We start from the raw sequence: 23,038 nt of genomic DNA on the forward strand, positions 1-23,038 counted from the left end.
GATCCTGTGCATGTAGTCTGTCAATGACATCTCAGCCTGTGCCCCGCTTGGTGCAGGATTTATACATCAACAAGATTTCTGAGATAGAAGCAGCAAATCTTTTCTGTTTAGTCCATCCCTTAGACAGAAAAATCTACTTCAACTACAAAATCCTCTTCAAGGGAAATGTCTTGCTTGAAGTAACTTACCTGATGCCACGAAAGCCAGTGAGTAGAAGAGTTACAAGTTTAAGTCAGTGTTTCAGGGCTGTCACCTCAAACCCACAACTGCTCTGTGTACAACAAGTTCTAAGGCTTCCCAGAGTCACTGATAAAACCAGATGAAGCCTTTGAAGAGGGGAAGCATTTAAGAAAGGAGTTTCTGTTCTGCCATGGAGAGATAACCAAACTGCTCCCATTATAGAAACAGCACTATCTGGTCTCAAATGCTAAATATACTTCATTTTTAGACTGCATTAAAACACAACACAAAGCCAAGTCCAAGAAGAACAAGCTCCTCAAGACTTGCAGAGCTTTGAAAAACTCCTTTAAAATCCAAAAACCACTTCTATTATGGAGGTAATGGCCAATTTTTAATCCAACACCAATTAAAGAGCAGGGTTAGAGCGCGATTACAAAATGGGACTAGTCCCTGACCCTTACCTACCATCAGGATAGTGGTCATCACCATGGAAAGGTTACCCTGGTTCATTAACTTTAATTACCCTTCCTCCTGGACTCAGGGCTCCCAGTGTTCCCTGCAAAGAGCAGGTCCCTTTGTGCGCATAAATTCTCACAGCTCACAAAACCCACATTACCACAACAGCTTCATTGATAGCCGAGAAAAATAAAAGATTTGGCACCAGCTAAAAATCCTACTGGGACCTTGCCAAAATGTCAGGCCTGCCTGGAAAGGCTTTGTTGGCTCACATGAAATTTAATAGCAAACCTGAATGACTCTGATGAAAACTCAGATTTTGGAAGTTACCTAACCCAGGCTGACAGAATTGAATGTGAGCACTGAGAGAGGAACACGAGCACCCAGCTGGTGCTGACCATCCCCAGAGCGACACCCCGAACACAAATGGACATGAACTCTGTGCCAGGCCCATTCTTCATCATGAAGTAAAACTGTAGCTCACATGAAAGAAAGGCTCCATCACTGTCTAGACCCAATGAAAATAATTTTTTACTTTCATGCCTTATTGCAGAACTATACGCATACTTTAGAGGAAGGTTCTGTGTTCTAAAAAGATTATTTCTTAATACATAAATGCATCTGTTGCTGGTAATGTCAAGCAAGTAATTTGTTATGGTTCTCCTAAAATTTGGAAATGTTTTCCCATGGTATGAAGAAAAAAAATAGTTGTTTGGTGGTTTGTAGGATTGTTCTTGTTTGGTTGGGTTTGAGTTTGATTGTTTTTCTTTGGTTGGGTTTGAGTTTTTTGGGGATTTTAAGGATTTTTTTGAAGTCAAGCTCCACTCTATTTCCCAACCAGTATCACTGCTTGAATTCTAGCTGTTAATTCAGATTTTACAAGAGGGATTTTTTTTCACCCTGCATGCAGAGACCAACCAGGACAGGTATCAAAGGACAATATTCAAAGAAGAGGACAGAGGCCATAAACCCCAGGCAGCAGCAGTGGGGCAGCTCGAGGGGGGCCCAGCAGTCTCACACCAATATAACTCTGGTAGCACTGGGGAACTCAAGGAGGAAAGGATCCTCCCTTTGCATCCAAGCAGTATGGAACACAGCAAAATTGATGCTGCTTTATTAAAGCAAGTCTCTATTCAGCTTTAGGGGCAGAGAAGGAGAATTTTCAAACCTACCTGCAAGGCAACAAGAAAAAAACATGAAAGCAATTATATTTACCCAAAGCTTTTACCAGCTACGTTTAGGAAGTCAAATTTCTCCTCCAGCATCCTCAGCTTATTTCCTCTACATTTATTTCTGAATACAAATTCAACACTTTGAATTAAATATGTTCTTTGAGTATTTCTAAACTGCTTGCTCAGTCAAAAATGTTTCTGTAATGTCTGAGTTCTTTTATTCCCTTACTCTCTGGATGATTAAAAGGTGCCAGAGAAGTCCTCAAATTAGAGAATGTGCATTCCCAACAATCAACATATTTCCTGTCAACCTCTCCTTAATTTCTGTTTTTCAGAAAAGTAGCAAAGCAGCCTTCTCTAACACATTAAATATCAAAATTCCTGGGGAGGCTTCAGTCCAGGTTCACACACATTCTCAAGGACAGTTCTTTAACTCCTGTTAACTCCATCTTCTCCATGTGGTGAAATCTTTGGTGGGATTCTGGTACAGGAGGCCTTCCTCAAGGAATGCACTCCGATCCTGGTGACATATTTAACTACATTATTTGGTCAAGTGGTATTTCCATGTCTCTGCTAGAACAGTTCTCCATGGAATATAGAAGAATTATGGATCTACAGCACCTCTGCAAGTCATCTGGTCCATCAGTCATCCCCCAACCCCCTCACAGGAGGGCTAACTTCAGCAGAGACCATGTTGGCCAGGGAATTATCCAGTTATACTTTGAGTATCTCCAAGGATGGACATGCAATGACTGATAAACTTCATTACAGTTTTTTCACCCCTAATATCTAACAGGATTTTCCCTTCCTGTCCTTTATCCTATCCCTCTGCTCACCCCAAAATGAGCCTGGCCATCTCCGTGCTCTCACCAGTAGCTGAAGACATCTCTAGGATCCTCCCATGAACCTTTTTTCTACCAGACAAACAAAACCAGCTCCCTAAGCATCTCCTCACACATCACATGCTCCAGCCCTGACCACCTTGGTCAGTTCAGTTTGACACAATCCTTATTTTCCCAGAGAGCCCAAACTGGGCACAGCACTCCAGATATGTCCTCGAGTACCCAAGAGAGGAACATCACCCTCCCCTCTCCCTGCTGGCTGTGCTTGTGCTGGTACAGCCCAGCAGGAGAGGCTGGCCTTCAATGCCACAAGGATATGTTGCTGACACATGCTCCGCTTCCAGTACCTTGCAAATCCTTCCATGCAGCAAGTCCCCTGTCTGTCCTCCTGCACAGCTGTCACATCCCAGGGGCAGGATCAGAACCTCTCAGTTCTCTCCTGCAGCCCCTCAGGGTCCCCTGGACTCACCGCCCTGTTCTCCAGTTCATCACCCACTGCCCTCCCAGTCAGCTGCCAGCCCAAGCTTGCTGGAGCTATACTGGAGCATCAGTGTCCCAGAACTACAAAGGATTCCTCTCAGAAACAAAAAGATCAAGGTGTAAGATCTCACAAAAGCCGCCTACAAAAGGATGTCACTTCTCCACGTAGCACCCACACCTTTAGTTATGTGCCAGCAGCACTGTCCACTTTGTGAGGAGCGTTTAAGACAACAAATACAAAATCAGCCTAAAATCTTCTTGCAGTATCACATCCCTTGATTTCTGAGCCACAGTTCAGCTGGATGCAAGTTGGCTGGATACAAGGGTTTTTTTAAAGGATAGGCACACAGTCCCAAATGTGAAAGCACCATGAAGTTGAGTAACCTCCAGGATTCAGCAGCTGTTTGTGTTTCAGAGCTTAGAAGCCATCTGTGTTTTGTTTCTGAGATCCCTTCATCCTGTACACAAGTCCTGTTTTTAAATATCTTATGGATAGCAGTGTTTTCCTCAGGCAAAACAGCATCCTTCACGTCTGCTGCTCTATCTTCATCTTTTTCATCTTTCCACGCTGCTTTTGAACCAGCCTTGTCATTTCTGCTGTGCTGCCCACATATACGATGGGCACGCTGGGCCCACTGCTCTGAATCTCCCTCTCTTCCCAACCCACAGATTTGTCCTCATTTATCTAATGGAAGGAAGCAAACAGAATTCCTTCTGACGAAAGGAAAAGCAAAATGATGTACAACCAAAATTACAGAGCAGTTGCACTTCAGTGAGAGCACAGAGGTACCACATCAATAAAGAGCATTTCACTAATGGTTTCCCTCAAGAAACTGTTTTGCCTGCCAAAGAGAAGAGAAATGGACACAGAAAAGAAACCATCCTGGTTGCTTTGCTGTTATTTCTAAAACAGGCTCATTGGAAAACTTCAGAAGGCTTCAGCTTTATGAACTAAAAAGATGAACACTTAAGAAAGCCTGACATGACATAACATAAAATATCCTTTTTTTTAATAGAATGGTTTCTACATGGTCTATATTTCTATTGTTACCAAAATAAATTACATGGCTTTATGGACTGCACTGTCATTCACTGTGTCTGCCCTGTAAGAGCAGATCAATTCCACCTGGCCTATGGAATTATAAACCACATCTCCAAAACACAACACACAGACTGTTCTTAAGTACCAACATTACTCCTGAAAACTTTGCTTTTGGCAATTCACTTACCCATTCCCACTCTCTTCCAGAATAAGCAATGGAATTTTGAAACATGTGCCATATCTGACCCATAAGGAGGCCAGAAAGGGCAGACTCCAAGAGCTGTTAATAAGGAACCAGTGGCAGATGCTGACACCCTCATCCAAAACTGCATTAGGGTTCAATTCCCTGGGAACACAGTTTTACACATGAACCTTTGTGTTACTGCTCCAATATTTCCCCAGGGCCTACACAAACAGCTTCTCATGTCTGACGTTCAGCACACAACACTGTGTTCTTGTGTAGTTTTGGGGTTGTTTGGGGGATAATTTTGTTTTAATCTATGTACCTGGGTTGCAACTACTCAAATACTTCCCCTTCCTCGTAGAAAAGCAGAGAGAACTCTCCAGCCTCCCACATGGAAAGCTGCATGAGAAATGCACCTTGCAGGGAAAAGCAGGAATAGCACAAGCTTTCTGTTTTTATTTGCAGCCTAAAGCTTTAAAGTACCTAACAGCTATAACTGTGACTTTCTCTTAGTTAATGCATCTGCATTTGTATACCAAATCCAACTTCCTAATTCTGCCATCCAGAGTCATTCCAGTCTGAATGCTAATGGAATTAAATGCATGGAGGACACTGTGAGAATAACTAACTTCCCATTTTTAATTTTTCTTTTTTTTTTTTTTTTAATATAGGAAGACATCAGGCTGCATTCTCAGTTCTGCATCCCACAATGCCTACAGTTCAATTGCAAACTGCTTTACGAGTTTTCCAAAGCATCAGGAACACTGCACTTACTCAGTCAGCTGTGGCAGTGTCAGAGACTGAAAACAGTTCATGCCTCAAACATTGATATAAAGTTTTGCTCATTATAAATAAGCTACAACTGAAGAAGCTTCCCTGAAGAGTGGGACTTTGAACTGAAAGTCAGACTGTTGATTAGATAAAGGGAAGCCCATTGTTCAGTCATCCCAGGCTGAGGGAAAGGAATGCATCCACAAAAGGCCAAAGCCACCAGCTGCAACTGTCCCCGGCTGAGTTTGGGGTGGGGGAGAGCACAGCTCACAGAAGCCAGGTTTACACAGACTCCTCCCAACCGAGCGGGGAGGAGGAGGCTTTGGGTGCATGGTGCAGCCTCTGGTGAGAGGCAATAAACACCCATCCTCTGATTACACAAACCGGCCCAGCTGTGGAACCCCCAACCCCACAGGCCACATCCACAGGACATTCACATGAGAGGCGTGGCCCCACAGGACTGCACATGATGCAACAGACCCAGAGCCTGCTGTGAGAGACCGACCCCCGCCCCAGGGGGACATGGCCAGACATGCCTACCTAGTCTGAGCATGTACACCCATGGCACTCTGTGCCTTCTGGGGGGACCTTCACCACCGAGAGACCAGCTGGAGAGGATCAACAAACATCGCTGGGATCCACGGAGTGGTGATACTTTCCTTATTCTGTCCCTGTCACTCTTTCTGTCCCACCTATTTTCTACATGTTTTTCTCTCTCTCTCTCTCTCATATTGACCATCAAATAAAACCGTTACTATTGTCACTGGCATATGGTCTCGTTTGCACCTTAATTCGGGCAGAAGCATTTCTAAGAACCTTAAAACTGGATCATAACAGGCAGGTATTAAGAACAGGAGTATCAGATGGAAATGAGCTCCAGCACAAGTTACTGGCTGCCAGCAGAGATGCTAAATTCTCTTTCAGTTACTTTCAGCCTGCTCTAAGTGAAAGATAAACCATGCTGAAGTTTAGACCAAGTTAATCCATGTTCTACCTGAAACTGATAAACAAAGTCTCAGTGACTCTACGCACTATCAGCAACTTAAGATCTAGCTCAGCTACTCGCCAACCCATATCCTCTATCTTAACACCAGCACATGCATCCAGCAAGCTCAGTACTACTAAATTAAAATCATTTTTCTAGTCAGTAATATTTGGTTAAAATTTCCTTGAGGTTAATCAAAACACTGAACCATTTATAGTTCACTGATACCTACAGCAGGTCTGGCCATCAGAGATGAAAATTTGCTTCCAACGCTTATTCTATGTGATATGGAACTTCAGAATCTCCTTGTAAGTATGATCTTGATGTTTCACTTCATTTCCAAAAGATTCAAGTTGAAGAAAATACTGATTTTTGAGAAGGCACTCACTCTTCTAACAAGGAGTGCGAAGTGAGACGATTTCTCTTCAGTTGCCAGAGTCTTCTAAAAAAAACTCACTCAGCAAGTGTGTGAGTAAGGAGGGAGGATGTCTTTGAAGGGAAGAGTACACCACTGGCTGCTCCCTTTTCCATTAACACTGGATCTGTCCAAGGTTAGCCAGGGAGCTTTCCAGCTCCAGTCTGTAAAATGCATCCTGACAGAACTGGCTAAATTCCCACCAGCTCGTTAAACTCTACCTATATCCAAAAGGAAAATTCCAGCAATCAGCAATGGGAAACAGCCCCAAGAACTTCCCCTGGCCTATCACGAGCCAAATTAAATGGCAAAAACTGATCATCTCAAAAGTATTTCAGCTCTTACATGCCTCAGTGGACCTGGATGCAAAACTAAGAGCAACTTCCCAAAGAGCCCACAGGGAAACTTTGGGATGGTATCCCACCACCTCTGAATAGAGCTGCAGCAAGAAAGGACCAGCATGAGAGAGGGAGGAAGATCCAGGACTCCACATCTGTGGGTGCTGTCCATCCACTTTTGTGCAAGTAAAAAACAAAAAATGGTATATATTTGATACATTTACAATACACATTATACAGATTTCCATAAATAATATAAATATTAATAGATAGGAAACATGCAAATATATCCAAAGTATATATAATACATATAAAATATATCAAGAAATATTGAAAAATAAATGGATGAGTTTTACTGCCTTGTTAAAGCAGAGTGAAAGTCAAAGGAAGAGCTAACTAAGCCTTACTGGGCCTTAAGAAAACCAAGAGGAATGGAAAGGAAGGCTCACACTACCATGGATATTTTATTTTCAGGAGGTGTGCAGGACTATCATTTCCAAGTTGACAAGGATCATGTTTCTTCCACACTCTTGTGAGACACTCACTACTAATTCCTGAGGCCACTAGGGAGCGTTCCCAGCCTCTGCACAGACAAACACCGGCAAATCCTCCAGCAGCATTTTGTTCTAATCAATCTCAAACCTCTTCCACGAAATGAAAAAAGTTTACTCTCATACACAGAATAACTCGAGTGCTTCCTCCAGAGCAGTAACTACTCTGAGCAAAAGCCAGAGGCTGCAGCTACTGCTGGATTTTTGCTTGTTCACTATGACTTAGCAAATTACTCTGGAAGGTCCTATCCTGTCACATGCTCTGTCCCCGTCCTGTGACCACAACAGATACGGCCACGGGCATTTTTCTGCCAACTCCTTCAATGCCACCCTACATTCCTGTCCAATACCCACACCCTGGTCTTGTTTCTCCCTTCCCAAGAACAATCCTTTCACTCACACAGCAAAGACTCAGGCAGACGCTTCCTTATTCTAGTAAGGACTGACGTACCAAAGAAATCTGATTAAATAAGAGACAAAGATACAGAAAATTATGCAGAACAACAATCACTGGAACTGTTCCTGATACACCACCCCACTTTCTTTTCTATGCAGGTTCTCTGAAACAGAGGCTGAACCATTCTTTAAACTACTACAGGAAACAATTTTGCAAAGGATGTCTAAAGAATTATATTTAACAGGAGTTTCTTGCACACTGTGGAAATCAGAAGCCACTCCAACCAAAATACAAGGAATGTTTCAACACATCAGATTTACTGCTTGAGCCTGTAACAGATAAGGGAAATTATTATCCCTAATTTCTCTTCTCGTTTGAACTCCTGCTCTAAGATGGTAGGAGGAACAAAAAATTAAAACCAATTGTTCTTGGTTTCTTAGTTAAGACAAGACAATGGCTAAGGCATAACGCAGAATTAACAGGGAAGAAAGGGAAAGGCAGCTGGATATGGATCCAGAGAGGAAGCAGAGCATTTAACCCAACTGTTAGAAAGCGCAATTTTTTTTCTCAAAACCTGAAGCTAACACAGTGTCTGAAGAAAAACACATTTGCATACTAATCTGGAAAATAACTGATTAAATATTTTAGTAAAGAAATGTAACAACTACTCACCTGTCTGCACATCTATAACCATCTGATGGCCACCTCTCATCCCTGGCCGACTGTCTTCCCCGTCACCTTCACAAAAAGAGGGAAGGGAGAGTTTTCCATTATAAGATTTTTAAACCAAAGAAAGATACAACCTCAACACAGAAGCAGAGGAACTAAGTAACTCACCCTTCTTTCAACACTAGCACATCACTTTTTTTCCAGGTAACATTTTTTGTGTATTATAAAATTGTGCAAAGTTCTATATTGAATTATCTGGTGACTGACAGTACAGAGAGCAGACGTGAATACTGCAACTCCCAGCGCCTTGAAAGGAGCTCCAGTGTTCCTGACACACTCGGTGCACACAAAAGAGCTCTGAGCTGTCCTTGCAGCTCTCCAGCAGGGAGGACACAGCCAGCCTTTGGCTCCCCTTCCATCTCTCCCCACTTGAGAGCTGCTTGAGGGCTGAGCTGTGAGAACAGATACTCAAATGACAGGGAAATGAACCCCTGGGATGGGAGCAGGAGGTGATGCAGAGGTAGAGCACAGCAGGCTTTGCACCAGCTATTTTCACATATAAGGGAATTCCAATTGTCCAATTAAAGCAGCTTTCCAACCACTTTATGTATCTTAAGCATTCAGGACAGGTGACATAGATAACCCCTCCCAAGGGGCTTGGTGACAGTGCTCCACATTTGGCAATTGTCACCTTGGATCCTACATTTGCTCTACGACAGTGATTTTTGTACTGTGTAGTCAGGGATGCTGCTACAAGTCTCCTCTCAAGGCAGAGAGGAAGGGAAAAGATTCTGCGACTTGGATTTACTGTGTAACAGATCAAGACTTCAAAAGAACCACCTCATTTAAAATAGTCCCTGTTAAGATAATGTATTTATTTGTCAACTCTTCACTTTAAGTTGAAGTCACATCAATTCCATGTGCGAAATCCAGTAACACAGATAACTGATCTCATGTTTAACCAATATTCTGGGATTTGTTACTAAACTGATGATCTATCCTTAAAGTTACCACTTGTATTCCTGCAGTGTTCCTTACTCAACCAGAGACCAGACTGAGTTTCACTGAATTTGCAGACAAGTGCAATTTCTTCAGAGAAGAAACCATTCCCTAGAACTCTCCTAGAGGAGACTTTCTTGCATCATTTTCTTGCTCCATATTCTCAAAGGAACAAGACAGAACTGGCAGTACATGAGTTCTATCTTAAGAAATGTCCTTACCTTTGGTGCTTTTGGGGATAATCTGCCCCCAGCGAGGTTTGTACTCTTGCTGACTGATATACTGATTGAATAAGCCATCTGCAAAACAAAAAATTTTGCTGGATAAAACATTTATCCTTCCATTATAGCAAAATCACTTTTAATGTGGGTAACTTCAACCTAACTCAATCCAGTATGCCACTCCAAAGCCTTCATTTTCAGTGAATTCCCCATTATATGTCAGTTAGTTTGTTAAACTTTTGTTAGTTTGTTAAACTTTTGTTAGTTTGTTAATGAACTAAATGTGCAAGCACTAAAATAAAAAGAATACTTGCTACTAGATCAATCAGGAATTATCCAGTTTGCCTGCCAGGTCGTGCCAAGTGTCTATAAATCTCCAGTGTGGTGTATTTAATTAAGAATAGAATCCCTCCCCCTTATTTAGGCAAAAGGAAAGTTGCCGGGGCATATAAAATTCAACCATTTTAGTGGACGTTAAGTTAAAACTAGGTCAGACAGCATCTCTGGAGCTTCATCTGAGAAGAGAAGGGAAGCAGACCAGATTGTTTAAATGCTGTGATATGGGACAACCAAGCACTGGATGAAAACAAAATAATAGTTTACATTCTCTTCAGAGAGTTAAGCAAGAAGAGCAACAGAAGAGGCGTTAGAACCCAGGCCAGATGTGCCAAGTGCAGCATTTCTGTGAGCAGCACCACCTCCAGCACTTTACCCACACTCCCCTTGCGCCTCCCACCTCTTCAGCACCCAGAGGCCAGTTCCTAATCCTGCTTAGATGTTAGCAGTCTATCACAAACACCAATTTTTTGTAAAGGAGACTCATAACACCCACACTCCCTGGGACTGCTCTCCAGTGTCGGAAGGGCTTGGCACGTGAGGAACTTGGTGCTGCTGTTCTTCAAATGTCTCCTCTGAAACACCTACCTCACCTTCTGTAGCACAACAAACTAGGAGACCCCCTGAGCACTGTTTGCCTGGCTCCATCCCACCCATCACCCACCATCTCAAAACACAAGCTCTTCCTGACAAATGTTTCTGCTGTATTAATGCATTACCTAGAAACAAAACAATAGGAATTTAATAGATGATGAGCGCTGCCCCCGCTTATTTATACAAAAGCCCTTTGTAGGTATATAAAAATTGTCACCTTGGATCCTACATAGGCAAAAAAGAATGATACTTACTGAACACATCCCTACTTACTTAGAAAAAGGTAAAAATCTTTGTTAAGCATGACACAAAGTTCAGAGAAAATTTTAAAGTGTTTCCTGGCATCCTGTAGTTTGTCGTGACTGAAATCCAGGTTTTAATTAAAACCCAAGCCAGCAAGTATTTCCTGGGAGAAGATGAATGCTCTATTTAGAGACTATCTAACAGGAAAACAAGGGCACTCAAGAGCTCCTGAAAGGTGACGAGTTTGGTCTGAAAATATAAAACTTCCATAAACTCAGCTGTGCAAGTTTTTCCAAATAAATACTTTGGAAACAGGGCAGATTTTACTTTCACCTCAGAGCCAAAACCAGCAGCTCTCTCCCCACATTAGGTAATCGAGGAAAGCCAGAAGTTTGCTCAACGTATATAGAAAGAAAAGTGGTTTATTCTGGGTTTAATAGCAGGGTTCTTAACTCCCACTTCTTCAGCATTTATGAAGTTGGGACAACACACGAGAGGCTTGAAGCTTGAGATCTCATAAATTCTGATTCAGAAAAGCCAGCCCTAATAGAACAAATGCATGTGCTGTAAGAAATCCCACAGTGACTCAGCCACAAAACCAGACAGAAACACAGCTTTTTGGTTATCGTTACAGCCTTGGGTCTGCAAGACAGAAACCAAAACCGTATTTATCCCGATGGCAGCCAATAGATAATTGGACATAAATAGCTCAAAAGGATGAATTACACCACATAGGATCTGAAAGGGTGATTTAACCTCTCTCCCATGCTCTACACCCACAGGCTGCACTTGTCAAGATATGACACTTCTCCCCTACTGTGCCTTCAGCCTCTTTTAATAATGCTTCTTGTCTTCCACGGGACATCGGTTTGGAAATACTCCAGCTTGCTTCCCAGAAATGTTTCCACATTCACTCTACTTGCGTTGCAAACCAGCAGCAGCTTGTTTTGGAAGCTGAATCACCACCTGTCTGACACCACCAGGGTAAAAAAAGGAGGATTTCTAGGTGGATTCTGTACCCAATGCCAGACCCACGCCAGCGCACTCCTTATGTTCCTTGTCAGGAGAGCACTGCTGACCAAAAAGGTCTCCAAAGCTCCTGTGAGGCACTGAGGATCAGATCTAGGCCTGCTCAGGTCTGTCAGCTGCTCCCAATGTATCAGGAGTTTAAAATAAATTTCAAGACTCCTGTCAAAAAAAAAAAAAGTGCCAGGTGGAAGTTTTTAAATGCAGCGTTTTCCTTTGCTCCAGAGACCTCTCACTTCAATGTCCATGTTTACAAAAATTACAGCCAAAAAAACTGACTTTGTACTATTTTCAAGCCCTTTGCAGCAAGTCGTGACGCATTTTGGATGTAACAACACCAAGTGCATGGTGGTTAAAGCTAAGTAAGCTCTGCCTCCCTGATAATCCAAGTCTTTATTTTGCCAGCCAATTGCAGGTTACCCAGAAAGGATTAGGACAAACACTGTGCACAAAAATATTTAACTTGCACAAGCCAATCAGTTTGGGGGTTTTAGACAACACACATCTCCAGGTAGGGTTACTGAAATCCATTCACTTCACTGCTAATGGCTCAAAAACCTTCAGAGTGACATTTAGCCCATAATTTCTGGGAGCTGGGGTTTGAGGTTTTAAGATTTTTCTCAAACCAAAGAAAAGTAGCCAAAACACCCAAACAGTTTGAGGCTTTTTGAGTCATAACTACCTTCTAAAGAAAAACTGAAGGAGAGAAAGGTGCTACCAGATAAAAATCCAGCCATTACTTGACAATTTCCTCAAGACTTAGGAGGAACAAGGAAACGCGCAATTTTTTTTCCAGCTCAGAGCTGTAATATTTTCTTGCACTTTGTTTTTCATAAAAATGAGACAAGGTTTGCTCTCAAATCCATGTAAGTTACCCCTCTTCTACACAAACACTACGATTTACTTCCCAGAGGCCTTGGATCCCTAGCCAACCTCTCCCCTCCATATATCCCAGTATACAGAACACCTTTCTCAGAACCAAATCCAAACAATATTAAATGGCAAAATTCAGGTATACGTGTCTGTCTAGAGCTTCCAGGGGAATACAATTGTTCCTGTGCATCCTGTTCCTGTGAATCATGAGTTCTGGGAGACACTGAAGCCTGCAGGCTGCACATCATGACTTCTTGTTTGTCGCACAGGACTGACTTGTCACCAGATAAACACATGTCACATACTGACACAAGTGGTGCCAGAAGGAACACCTCAGTCCCTGGAATACTAATACGAAACAAGCAGCTCTTCCACCCATTCCAAGCAGCTTTCCATGTCTACAGGAGCTGCAAGCAGTTCAACCAAGCAATTTGCACTCCACATACTCTCTGTAGGAATATTAAGCAGATTTTTTCCTTCGATAATATAGGGCTGAAAGCTATAAGAATGGATCCAAATGTGAAGCATTTGAACCGAGTCTGTGAACCAGCTGAGATTTAGGGAACCTTTTCTTTTTGAGAGGAAGTCAGGCAGCTGCCAGAGTTTCCATTTGCCCATTTTCTAAGTGTAACGCACAAGTCAAAAGAATCAGCGGGAAAAGTGTGGCTGCCTGCCCCTGAGCTCTCAAAAGAAATCATCTGGTGATGTGAGGTGGAAGACAGCGTTCATCATTAGCAATGCAAAAGAACAAGAGTTAGCTCTGCCAGCACTAATTCTTGACCACCTACTCTTTTTCTACATGACTAAGCCTATGGAAATAGCCCGCAAGAGATGCAGAGCGTTGCACTTTGTCAATACCCACCACTGCAAGTATCAGCCTCTCCAGAAGACATTTTAGGCTGAACTGAGTGTGCAGTATCTCTGTCAACCTCGCTGCACTTCTGTTTGTGCCTTTAAGGCAATGAACTCCCAGATCAGCAAGCGGTCAGGAGTTCACATATTCATGCCCAGTCTGCAACAGAACAGTCACTCTTTGAACAATTTCAGGGATAATTTAAGGATCTGTATGTCTCAATTAACTCTACACTTCTGCTACACTACACAGACACAGGACTAAAGTTAATCCGCTTTTACTTGGAAAAACAGCACATCAGACAGGAGTTCAGTGGTTAAGAACACCCACACCTTAGAGACTAAGCAGCGAGCTACTGCGACTTCACAACAGAGGTCCCAGGAAAGTAAAATGGTAAAAAAATCATCACAGAATGGCCTGGATTGGAAGGGACCTTAAAGATCATCTAGTTCTAACCCCAGTGCTGTGGACAAGGACACCTTTCACCAGACCAGGATGCTCAGAAAATGCTGGGGAGCTTGAGCGATGCAGAACAGAATAAGGACAGGTAACTGTGGAAGACCACAGGGAGCAGGTAGTAGGAATACTGTAGGAGAACCTGCTGAAGGCTGAAAACCTCTATTCCCATCCTGCCAAGAAGAATCTAGCTGTTAAGCACCAGTAACATTCAGCACTTTGACTGCCACAACTTCAGATAAATTATTCCAGCTGCAGTTTTGGGGGTTTTTGTGGTTATCAGAAGAGGTTTATCCTGTCCTCTCCCCCACCCCAGCCTGATCAGCTCCCTGTCTGGGCTGGCCATGTGGCAGCACGAGCACCAGTGCCAGGGACACACTGTCCTGAGCAAGGGCAGGATTGACCCAGTTAGTGAAAACCCGCAGGCGTGTCAGCTTAAAGCAAATATGGGATGCAGCCTCGGTGTCTCGGGATAGGTAGCACTTCTCTCCAAAGGGTGCTGGGAGGCGACAGAGCTTTAAATGGGTACATTTAAAGCTGAAGACAGCATAAAGAATGGCAGGAGGATGGGGGAAGGAAGGTTAATGTATTCCAAGACAAGCAAAATCATTAAGGATGACCAACAGAGCGGTGGGAGATGCGCACGCTGACATTTAACTTCAGCTAGCCAGGTGTGGGATTAAAATGAAGCAAAATAAACATCCCTATGCATATCTTCCTGTCCCTCAGAAGCAGTGACAAAACTTAATGATGCTCTTGGAGAGTCTCCTGCTAAATTATCCACCGTCTGTTACTATCAAGACTTGCTTCTTATACTTGCTGGAACAAAAAAAGGGCTGATAAAACAAGCTACAGAGTATTTCTCCAGCTCACTTAAGTGATGCCGAGCTCCTCAGCCTCCAAAAAGGGACGTGATCACAAAAACCAGGAAAGGAGGATTATCCACATCAAATCTGACAGGAAACAAGTGTCTGTCAGACAGAACAATACAAGACCTACAGTTTTCTACCAGACCAGTCCTTTGCCAGTACTTCCACACTTGGAAAAGCAGAGCACTGCTGACAGCAGCCCCACTCTCAGCATACATTAACTAGTAAAGGAAATTAAGATCTAACAGCTCAAAATATGAGGCTACAAACATTCACTTCATTAGTGCCCAAGAAAAAAATTCCATTTTTGAGAATACTTTTTCAGCACATTCTAAGATTTTGAGTGAAATTCCATTCAAGAAATCATTTCCACTCCAGCCTGCAATGAAGTGGAAAGAGGACAGCCCCCAGGCACTGAGATTAAGCCATGGCCAAGGCAGCAGAGCGAGGCAATGATAAAATCATCACCATCAGCACACAGCACTCCTCTGGCTGCTGCAGCATCGTGGTGGGCTCATCAGCTCCCTCCAGGCACTCGTGTCTTTGAGACACAGACAGCACCAGCTCCCCGCTGCTTTTCCAGCCTGCAATCCTCCCTTGCCCTTACAATTCAGGAGGAAGCTGCCAGTTGCAAAATGCCCCTGCATTGCAGGAAGCTGTTCACGCTCCCATCCCAGTCAACACTCCGCTGTCTCAGGAGGGTGAGGATGAACATGGCAATTCTCAGTCTCAACACTTGTAGCTGCTCATGGAGCTCAGCACAGGACAGGTCTCAGCCGCTCTGTCTGAAGAGAAACCTTGAGCCAAGCCCATAGAAAACTATTTACTGCAGTTTCGGAGGACCTGTTGCAATAAGCTCCTTAAAACTGTGCTCAGTTGAACAGCTTAGTCACAAAAAGATGGTGAATTTTCATGGAAGACAACCCTTGATTTTCATCACATTCTGAGAACCACTTCCAGCTTCAGTGGTACAAACCACACTGATGGAAGTCAAGCAGGTACACCGACATCCATCCAAAGGTATTACAAAATAACTGATTAGCCCAGAATTAGAGAACAACATCTCTGGTGGCAGCTATCCATGAAATTGGTTCACTAAGTCTCTAACTCTACTGGGATCAGACACGAAGTTTTTCTCTTACACCAGTACAAGTTTCCAATAACGAGTGACTGCACAGAGTCAAAAAGCTCTACACCCACAGCCAAGAGCGCCTCTGTTTTATCAGACTGCAATCCAAAACTGCTGCACAGATCTTGAGAGTCACTTCAGTGCAACAGCCCGACTCTTTCTGTATCCTATTCGATCAAGAGAGAGTATATCTCCCTCCTTTTAGGAGCTGATAGCTGTTTATACACAGTGTTTTTAAGTAGGAAGCTTCCAAGTAAAAAATTAATAGCAGTTCCAATGAAACTGACTGCCCTGCAAAGGTGCCACTCTGCAAAGGAAAACAGGCTCTGCCTGCTGCCACCGACTTCCACACCATTCTCCAAGGATTATTTTCCCCATAAGCAGAGAGAGTATCCTCATCCAGATACAGCTGAAAACTTCTGCGTGAACACCAATTCAGTGGTGAGCTCCAACCAGAAACCATGATCCTGATCACCACTGAGAAATCCAGTCTTCTGCTTCCCTACTCACCATTCCAGTGACTTTACTGACAGTTAAGCCCACCCTCAGCTTGCCAACACCTACATGAAGAACTTTTCTTTACCCACTCAAGTGCACCTCGCTGTCATCTCTGGGGGAAAGAGACTCCAAAAGTAGCAGTGGTAAGAGATTTCATGAATTTTTATCCTTCATCACATACACACTCACAAGTCCAAAAGCTGACAGCACACCAGAAATGAAACAACACACGGACCTGCCAATTCTACTACTAAGCACATTAACATTCAAAAGAAGGCAATATTTCAATGTGCTTTTTGTAAAGTTAATGAATCCGATTCCTCTGATTCTCTTACCATTCACAGCTTTTTCTATCAGCTCTTCACAAGCATCGAAGTCCCCCTTCAACACCAGTTTGTCGTGCAGGTCTGTCAACATGGGGTGCTCCAGAGCAATCTTGGTTTTCTTCTGCAGCGACTCGAAAGCCTCGGTGTAGTTGTGCTGCCGAAAATGCTTTAGGCAAAGGCGAATGGCTTCCTGTTCACGGTACTACTGGAACACAAGAAAACCTCTGAGACATGGAGATTTTTCCTTTGACCAGCACTGCTGGCAACTACCTGTGAACCTGCCCAGAGACAGGATCTCTTATCCACACCACACAAATGACTCGCGAGCTCACGGAGGAACGCTGTGTGAGAGACATTACAAGCTGTGCAGGCATTTACTTTCCAACAGTATAGAAATTATACAACTTGGTATCATCCAATTTAATAAGCATACAAGAAGAGAGTGCCAGTGTCCCAGATCTCTGGGGTGACCATTATTTCCCCCCCATCCCCTTGGCCCTGCTGTTCGAGGCCTACAGGAAGCACAGAGCAAGAAAAAGCCTTCGCTATCAGCGTTACATAATTTGATTGTATGACTCTTACATAACAAAATAATTTAGAAGAGTAAGTAGGTCACAGCTTTTCTAGAAGCAGAAGGAAAAAAAAAGCTGCGAGAATGGGAATACTTGCAATGACCAGCACTCCTGCCACAGAAAGACAGAAGGCTGACCCCAAATCCTGCGGGGTCCTTTTGTGAGGGTTTGGGATCAGCGGCACCAAGGATTTATGTGCACGCCAAAGTTTTAACTTCTAAATATTTCCCTGCATCTTGAAGCAGAACCTCTGCTTTCACACCACGGATGGAGCCACAGCTGCCCATCTCCCACTCAGCTGTGGGAAGGGGTGAGAAAGGTGAGATAAAACCCACGCGGAGTCAAACATCCTGGCATAGACACACGAGGGAGTAGTAAACTCCGAGTAAGAGCTACAATTTTCAAAGCTGCTAACAAGATGCATAAGAAACACAGATTTTTAAAGTTGATAAGTAGCAGAATCACTTATTTTAAATACACTTTTCAAGCCTAAATTCTAAGGCATTAAAGAAAAAAAAAAAATCTCAATTTCCATCTTTAACACACAACTACTGCGGTAAAAAGCAAATGTAACTTTAGGCATCTATAAGACTGATCCAATTACAGACAAAAGATTTTACTCCTAAATGGACACTTCTGGTAAAAGTGAAGTTTATAGTATTTAAATGAATAGAATCTTTATGAAAACCTGGAACTAACACTGACATTCAACAAAAATTAGTGCTCTTGAAATAATGGCTCGATAGCAAGAATCTCATAAACTGAAGCGGCTAAAAAGAAACACGGCCATGTGCTGTATTTTTAGTTCTTAATCCATCAGTATTTCACAGCTGCAAATAGCCAGAACTATGCATTTTTAGAAAACCAGTTCCCAGCCCACATAAAGGCCAAGGACATGTACCGATAAGAATGCAAGGCTGCAGCAAAGGAATATTAAAGCTAAAATAGTTTTACAGCACAACTGGCAAAAAAACAACTCCTTTTTTTCTGTCCAAGAGATACCTAAGACATGCTCTTTAAGCAAATCTTCACTTGCATGAGTCAAGGCCAAAACCAAATTAGATTTTTTTTGTTCAAAGGGATAGCAAGCACAAGGAGAGCTGCACACCAGTAACTACCAGCTTCTGCATTTTCAGATCCTCCAGTTTAGAAATCAGACAAAATGCAGACTTGGGATAGAAGGTACCTCCTCCCCTCCTCGGAGCCTCTCATGACTGATAGACTTGGCTTAGATAGACAGGAATGACTTGGATGAAGTTTGGCCACTTGATGCTATAAAAGTTTATATTCAAGTGACACCATAGTAGTACCTCAGAAGTTAAATGTAAAAATTTGCTTTAAGCAAAAAAGTGTATAAAAAGCATATAAAAGGCTCCTTTTTAAATGCTGTCATACAGGTTTAAAGAGATGACAATCCAAGTAATAGCTTTGATCCAAAGCTGTAAATAATTCCTATGGTTAAAAATGTAACAAGAGCATGAGACTAAGACATCAACACTGTCACACACTCATAGAATTAAAAATACTTAGATGTGTTCATTATCAGAAGTGGTACCCAGTAATAAACTACCCCTTCTTAGGTGCTGAAGTATGTCCACTCTTCAGGAAAAAGGAGTAAAGCTTTTTGAAGGCAGTAGGCTGAGCTAGACAGCGAGGAGAAAGCACTGAGGAATGTTTCAGCCCTTATCCGTTATCCTCCACTCCACTCCCCACAGGAGAGGGAGGTTTTGTTGGCACTCTACAAAAAGGAAGGGCAATATGGTGTAGAACCTTCCTCTCATCTGATGTCGCAGGCAGTGAAGAATTATTACACTTCAAAGCTTCTGAGATTTCCAAAAACACATATGAAAATATTCCCACCATCTCAAAGAACAGGAAGAAACAGGTCAACCTTTCTGCCTTTCCCTAAATAATGGGTCAGCACATCCTTCTCCATGGATCCAGCAACAGTGGCCTCTTCTCTGTGAGAGAGGAGAACATCAGTGACACATGCACTCATCACCAAAAACTTGGCAACAGATCCTAGTAGAGCCCAAACCATCGTGAGTCAGTCTCTGCACTGCTGCTTTGGGGCTCCAAGCTTTAGGAGAACAATGCTGGCACCCCTTGAAGAAGCTGTCCCTACACACAATGCTGACCAGGAAAAGTGCCGATTCCATGGGATAAGATGGAACAAAACAGACATCATCACTGCATGACTCCTGACCAAAAAACCATAAAATCAGAGCTTCCTGCTTGCAGCAACTGGTCCAAACTGCCAGAGACACTACCACGTGCAGAGCCAGCAAAAGGAAAACCATCAGCAGCTTCTGTCAACTGGACTTTTCAAAACTGGACATCCATCATCAGCTGACTCATGACCACAACACCACTTGGATCATAAAGCAGCTCCAGACAACTTCCACTGTGCTGGTTATTTAAATCCTCCACAAAGCAGCTTATGTCGGTGCAAATGGGGACGAACCAGAAACCACAGTCACATGGCTTCTTCACCATTCTGGCAGCACCATGAACTGGTGTGGGAGTCTCGGTACCAATCACACACAATCTCTATCCCCTTTTAAGTTCTTCCTTCTGGAAGCAGAAATACACTGCTCCACTACTCAGTCCTATTCAGCTGGGAAGGATGTCTTCTCTGCAACACAGTATCAGTTTCATTAATTGTTCCGGAAGATTCAATGCACAAAATGCAGCAACAAAATGGGTTCTGGTTGTCAGTGTGCACTTCCCTCCAGCAGGAGAGGCATCTCTTACACTCAATTAAATACAGGTTATAAAAATAAAGTTTGAAACCCTTTGAACTTTCTGTCTGTTGAATGGCAAATGGCATAAATCATTCCATGTCACAGCTCAGTGGCACCAGCCCCACTCTGCTCCAGCGTATTGAGCATAAAGACAGTAAGAGGGAAACAGCAAAAGTTCAAGGAACCGCAACAGGAAAGACACCAACTTGGATTCTCTTTCAAAGAAAGTCATTTTTATATGCTGTAACAAAAGCTGCATCTGTAACCCAAAAGGCTCTGGACTCCAGGCATGTTAAAAGAATGACTAATCAGAAGGCAGGAAGAGGGAGAAATGGAATCAGGTTTTGTTAAGATTAGTTTCCCTTCCAATACAAATACTACTTCACTAATATTGTCCCCTTTGACTCAGTGTTCCTTTCTTTCATGTTCTTCTTGTGACGTCCACCTGGCGGGTTTTTTGGGTGATGCTGGTGGTTTTGGGGGTTCTTGGGGCTGTTTTGTTGGTTTTTCAAAGAGAACAGATAAAATTCAGAAAGTTTCCATTAGAGTCAAAGTCAGCCACGTGGTTTCAACTGTGCGTGTTTTGCTGTTTTAACAGCTGATACTCAAGGAATGAAAAGGTCACATCACTCCAGTAAGAGAAGTTTCACAAGATTCTGAGACTGGGAATCTTCAAACAAACGGCATCTAAAATGCAGGCCTACCTTGCTGTACCAGTTGAGGCAGGGCTGGACCACATCTGGATCATCAATGCCATTTAGTTCAACATACCAGATACTAAAATTGAAGCTAGGTCCCCAGGATAAGAGTGGAACTGGAGAAGAAAGGAAAAGGAGAAAAAGGATGCATAAACATCAAACAACCACTATTGCAACAGAATGCTTTTAAAGTTTACACAAAATTCAGTATTTCTGACTTAAGTTCTAGCTCATTTAACTTAGCTTAGCAAAATTACCAAACACATCACGTTCAAGTTGTCATTTAAAGCAACCTGTGCTGAGCAACATTAACACAGCAGATCATTACAAAGCAGAAGCTTGCTTTAAGCAAAAGAGCAAAAACACTATCATTAAGAACAGCTCCAAGAGGCAACAAGCTTTGACAAGGATGGGAATCACGAGCATACTAGTGATGGTATTTGTTCCTCATAGTACATTTATTTCCCCATTTGTCAGCAACAATTATTTCCCCTAATGGTGAAGACAAGAAGCTTGGGTATTTTAAATTTTACAAAATTAGTAACATCTGCAAGTTGTGGAGGAGGGAGGGAAGGATAACTGTCACTTTCTAATTTAAAAACTCCAACTTTTTTTTTAAGCTTTAATCTGTTCAGTTTTTCTGCTGATACTATTTTATCTGAATATTGGAACAAATTAACTTGAAATACTGAAAGACCCATGAAAAACACTACAGCCTCTCACCTACGGCTTCTCTACCACACTGGGTTAACATCTGTGGCCTTGCACTGATTTCGTGATTTATCTGCAGGTTAAGACTTGGTTCTGCTTTTTGAAGCAACTCCAACTCCCAGAAAACTTGTGTGTGAACTCTGACTCCTTAAAACTGCAGCAAAATCAAGTGGTTTCATTTCAAATACTTTTGTTTCCTTTTTATTTGACTGTAACTGATAAACAGGAAAAGACAGTATTAAAGTTGAATGAGCAGTTACCAGCAACAGCAAGGAGTCCACTACCTCCTCCCTTCCACTATTTTTGCCACAGAGAAATTGCTTGTTGTCTTTCAAACCACCATGAAATACCACTGAGATTAACCTGTTGAACTCATGTTTTTCTGACCTACTCCTTGAGGAAATAAAAACCCCAAACTCGTCATAAAGTTGTTCCTGAGCTCTTACAGGTTCTTAAGTATTTATACCTCAAACAAACTACATCTCTGACTGTCTGCAATGTGTTTGGGCACAAGGCACATGTTCAAACACATGATTTTTCTAAGTTTTAGAGGGTGTGTTTACAAACCTATTGCTAAAGACTCATGGTAACTTCTGGGAACAGTCAAGATCCAAAGAGACACTGTATATGCAACTCTTAACTGATTTTAATACCCCTAAGTAGGTACTTTCTATGTCACAGCTCTCAAATCATCTTTTCAAGAAGTTTTTTTCAACTTGATTATTCAGCACACAGTGTGATGCTTTCAGAGCATTTCCTTGTAGGAGAATGTTTGCAGAGACAAGAGAGAAGTGAAGTGGTCAGAAAAACCAAGAGTCACCTGTCTTTCATCCCCTGCACAAGCCGAGTGCTGCCAACATGGTAACTTAACACTATAAAACATGACTGCTTCTAAACCCAAGTTTGGTCCCGGATATCCTACCCATTACTGCAGCAGTCTGACAAAATACCACATCTAAGGTTAACACCTTTGGTCTGTCCTCAAGCCTGAACACACAGACCAGACCAAACTGAGGTTAAATTTGGTATTTGGTCAGCTATAAAGATCAAAGTCTATCCATCAGCTCACTGAACTGAAACACTCAACTAAACCACAGACCACCTCAAATGGGCCAAGACCATACATTTCCTGATGGTGAACCTGAGGCCAATTTCCTAACCGAAGTATTACCACCTTCTCTATCCACCTCTATTTCTTTTCAGCAATTCCCCATAGAACTTACATAAACTTCTCTCAGAAAATAGTTAACAATTTGTCCCCTTATCTTTGAAGCCAACTGCAACACCTAAGAAGTTATTGGGATGCACAAAAGAATCCCAGGCAGCTCTCACCACAAGAAAAAGCAAAGCCAACAACTTACTGACGCTTGTCCTCCCCACAGTTAACTGGGAGCTTCCAAGTCTTTTT

The 23,038-nt window shown here is 42.6% G+C and overlaps 1 protein-coding gene across 1 annotated transcript in view; it reads right to left on the reverse strand.

Moving 5' to 3' along the window:
- MKLN1 (muskelin 1) overlaps positions 1 to 23,038 on the reverse strand; it is an 80,814-nt gene that overhangs the window by 52,395 nt on the left and 5,381 nt on the right. Inside the window, exons 2-5 of the mRNA XM_017728013.1 lie at positions 20,926 to 21,035; positions 16,915 to 17,110; positions 9,703 to 9,780; positions 8,486 to 8,551 (exon numbers count right to left, since the gene is read on the reverse strand). Of these exons, the coding sequence (XP_017583502.1) occupies positions 8,486 to 8,551; positions 9,703 to 9,780; positions 16,915 to 16,996 (226 nt within the window). The 5' untranslated portion in view covers positions 16,997 to 17,110; positions 20,926 to 21,035. The remainder of the gene's footprint in view (positions 1 to 8,485; positions 8,552 to 9,702; positions 9,781 to 16,914; positions 17,111 to 20,925; positions 21,036 to 23,038) is intronic.

This window comes from Corvus brachyrhynchos, unplaced genomic scaffold, assembly GCF_000691975.1.
Source record: "Corvus brachyrhynchos isolate BGI_N302 unplaced genomic scaffold, ASM69197v1 scaffold182, whole genome shotgun sequence".
Taxonomy (NCBI): domain Eukaryota; kingdom Metazoa; phylum Chordata; class Aves; order Passeriformes; family Corvidae; genus Corvus; species Corvus brachyrhynchos.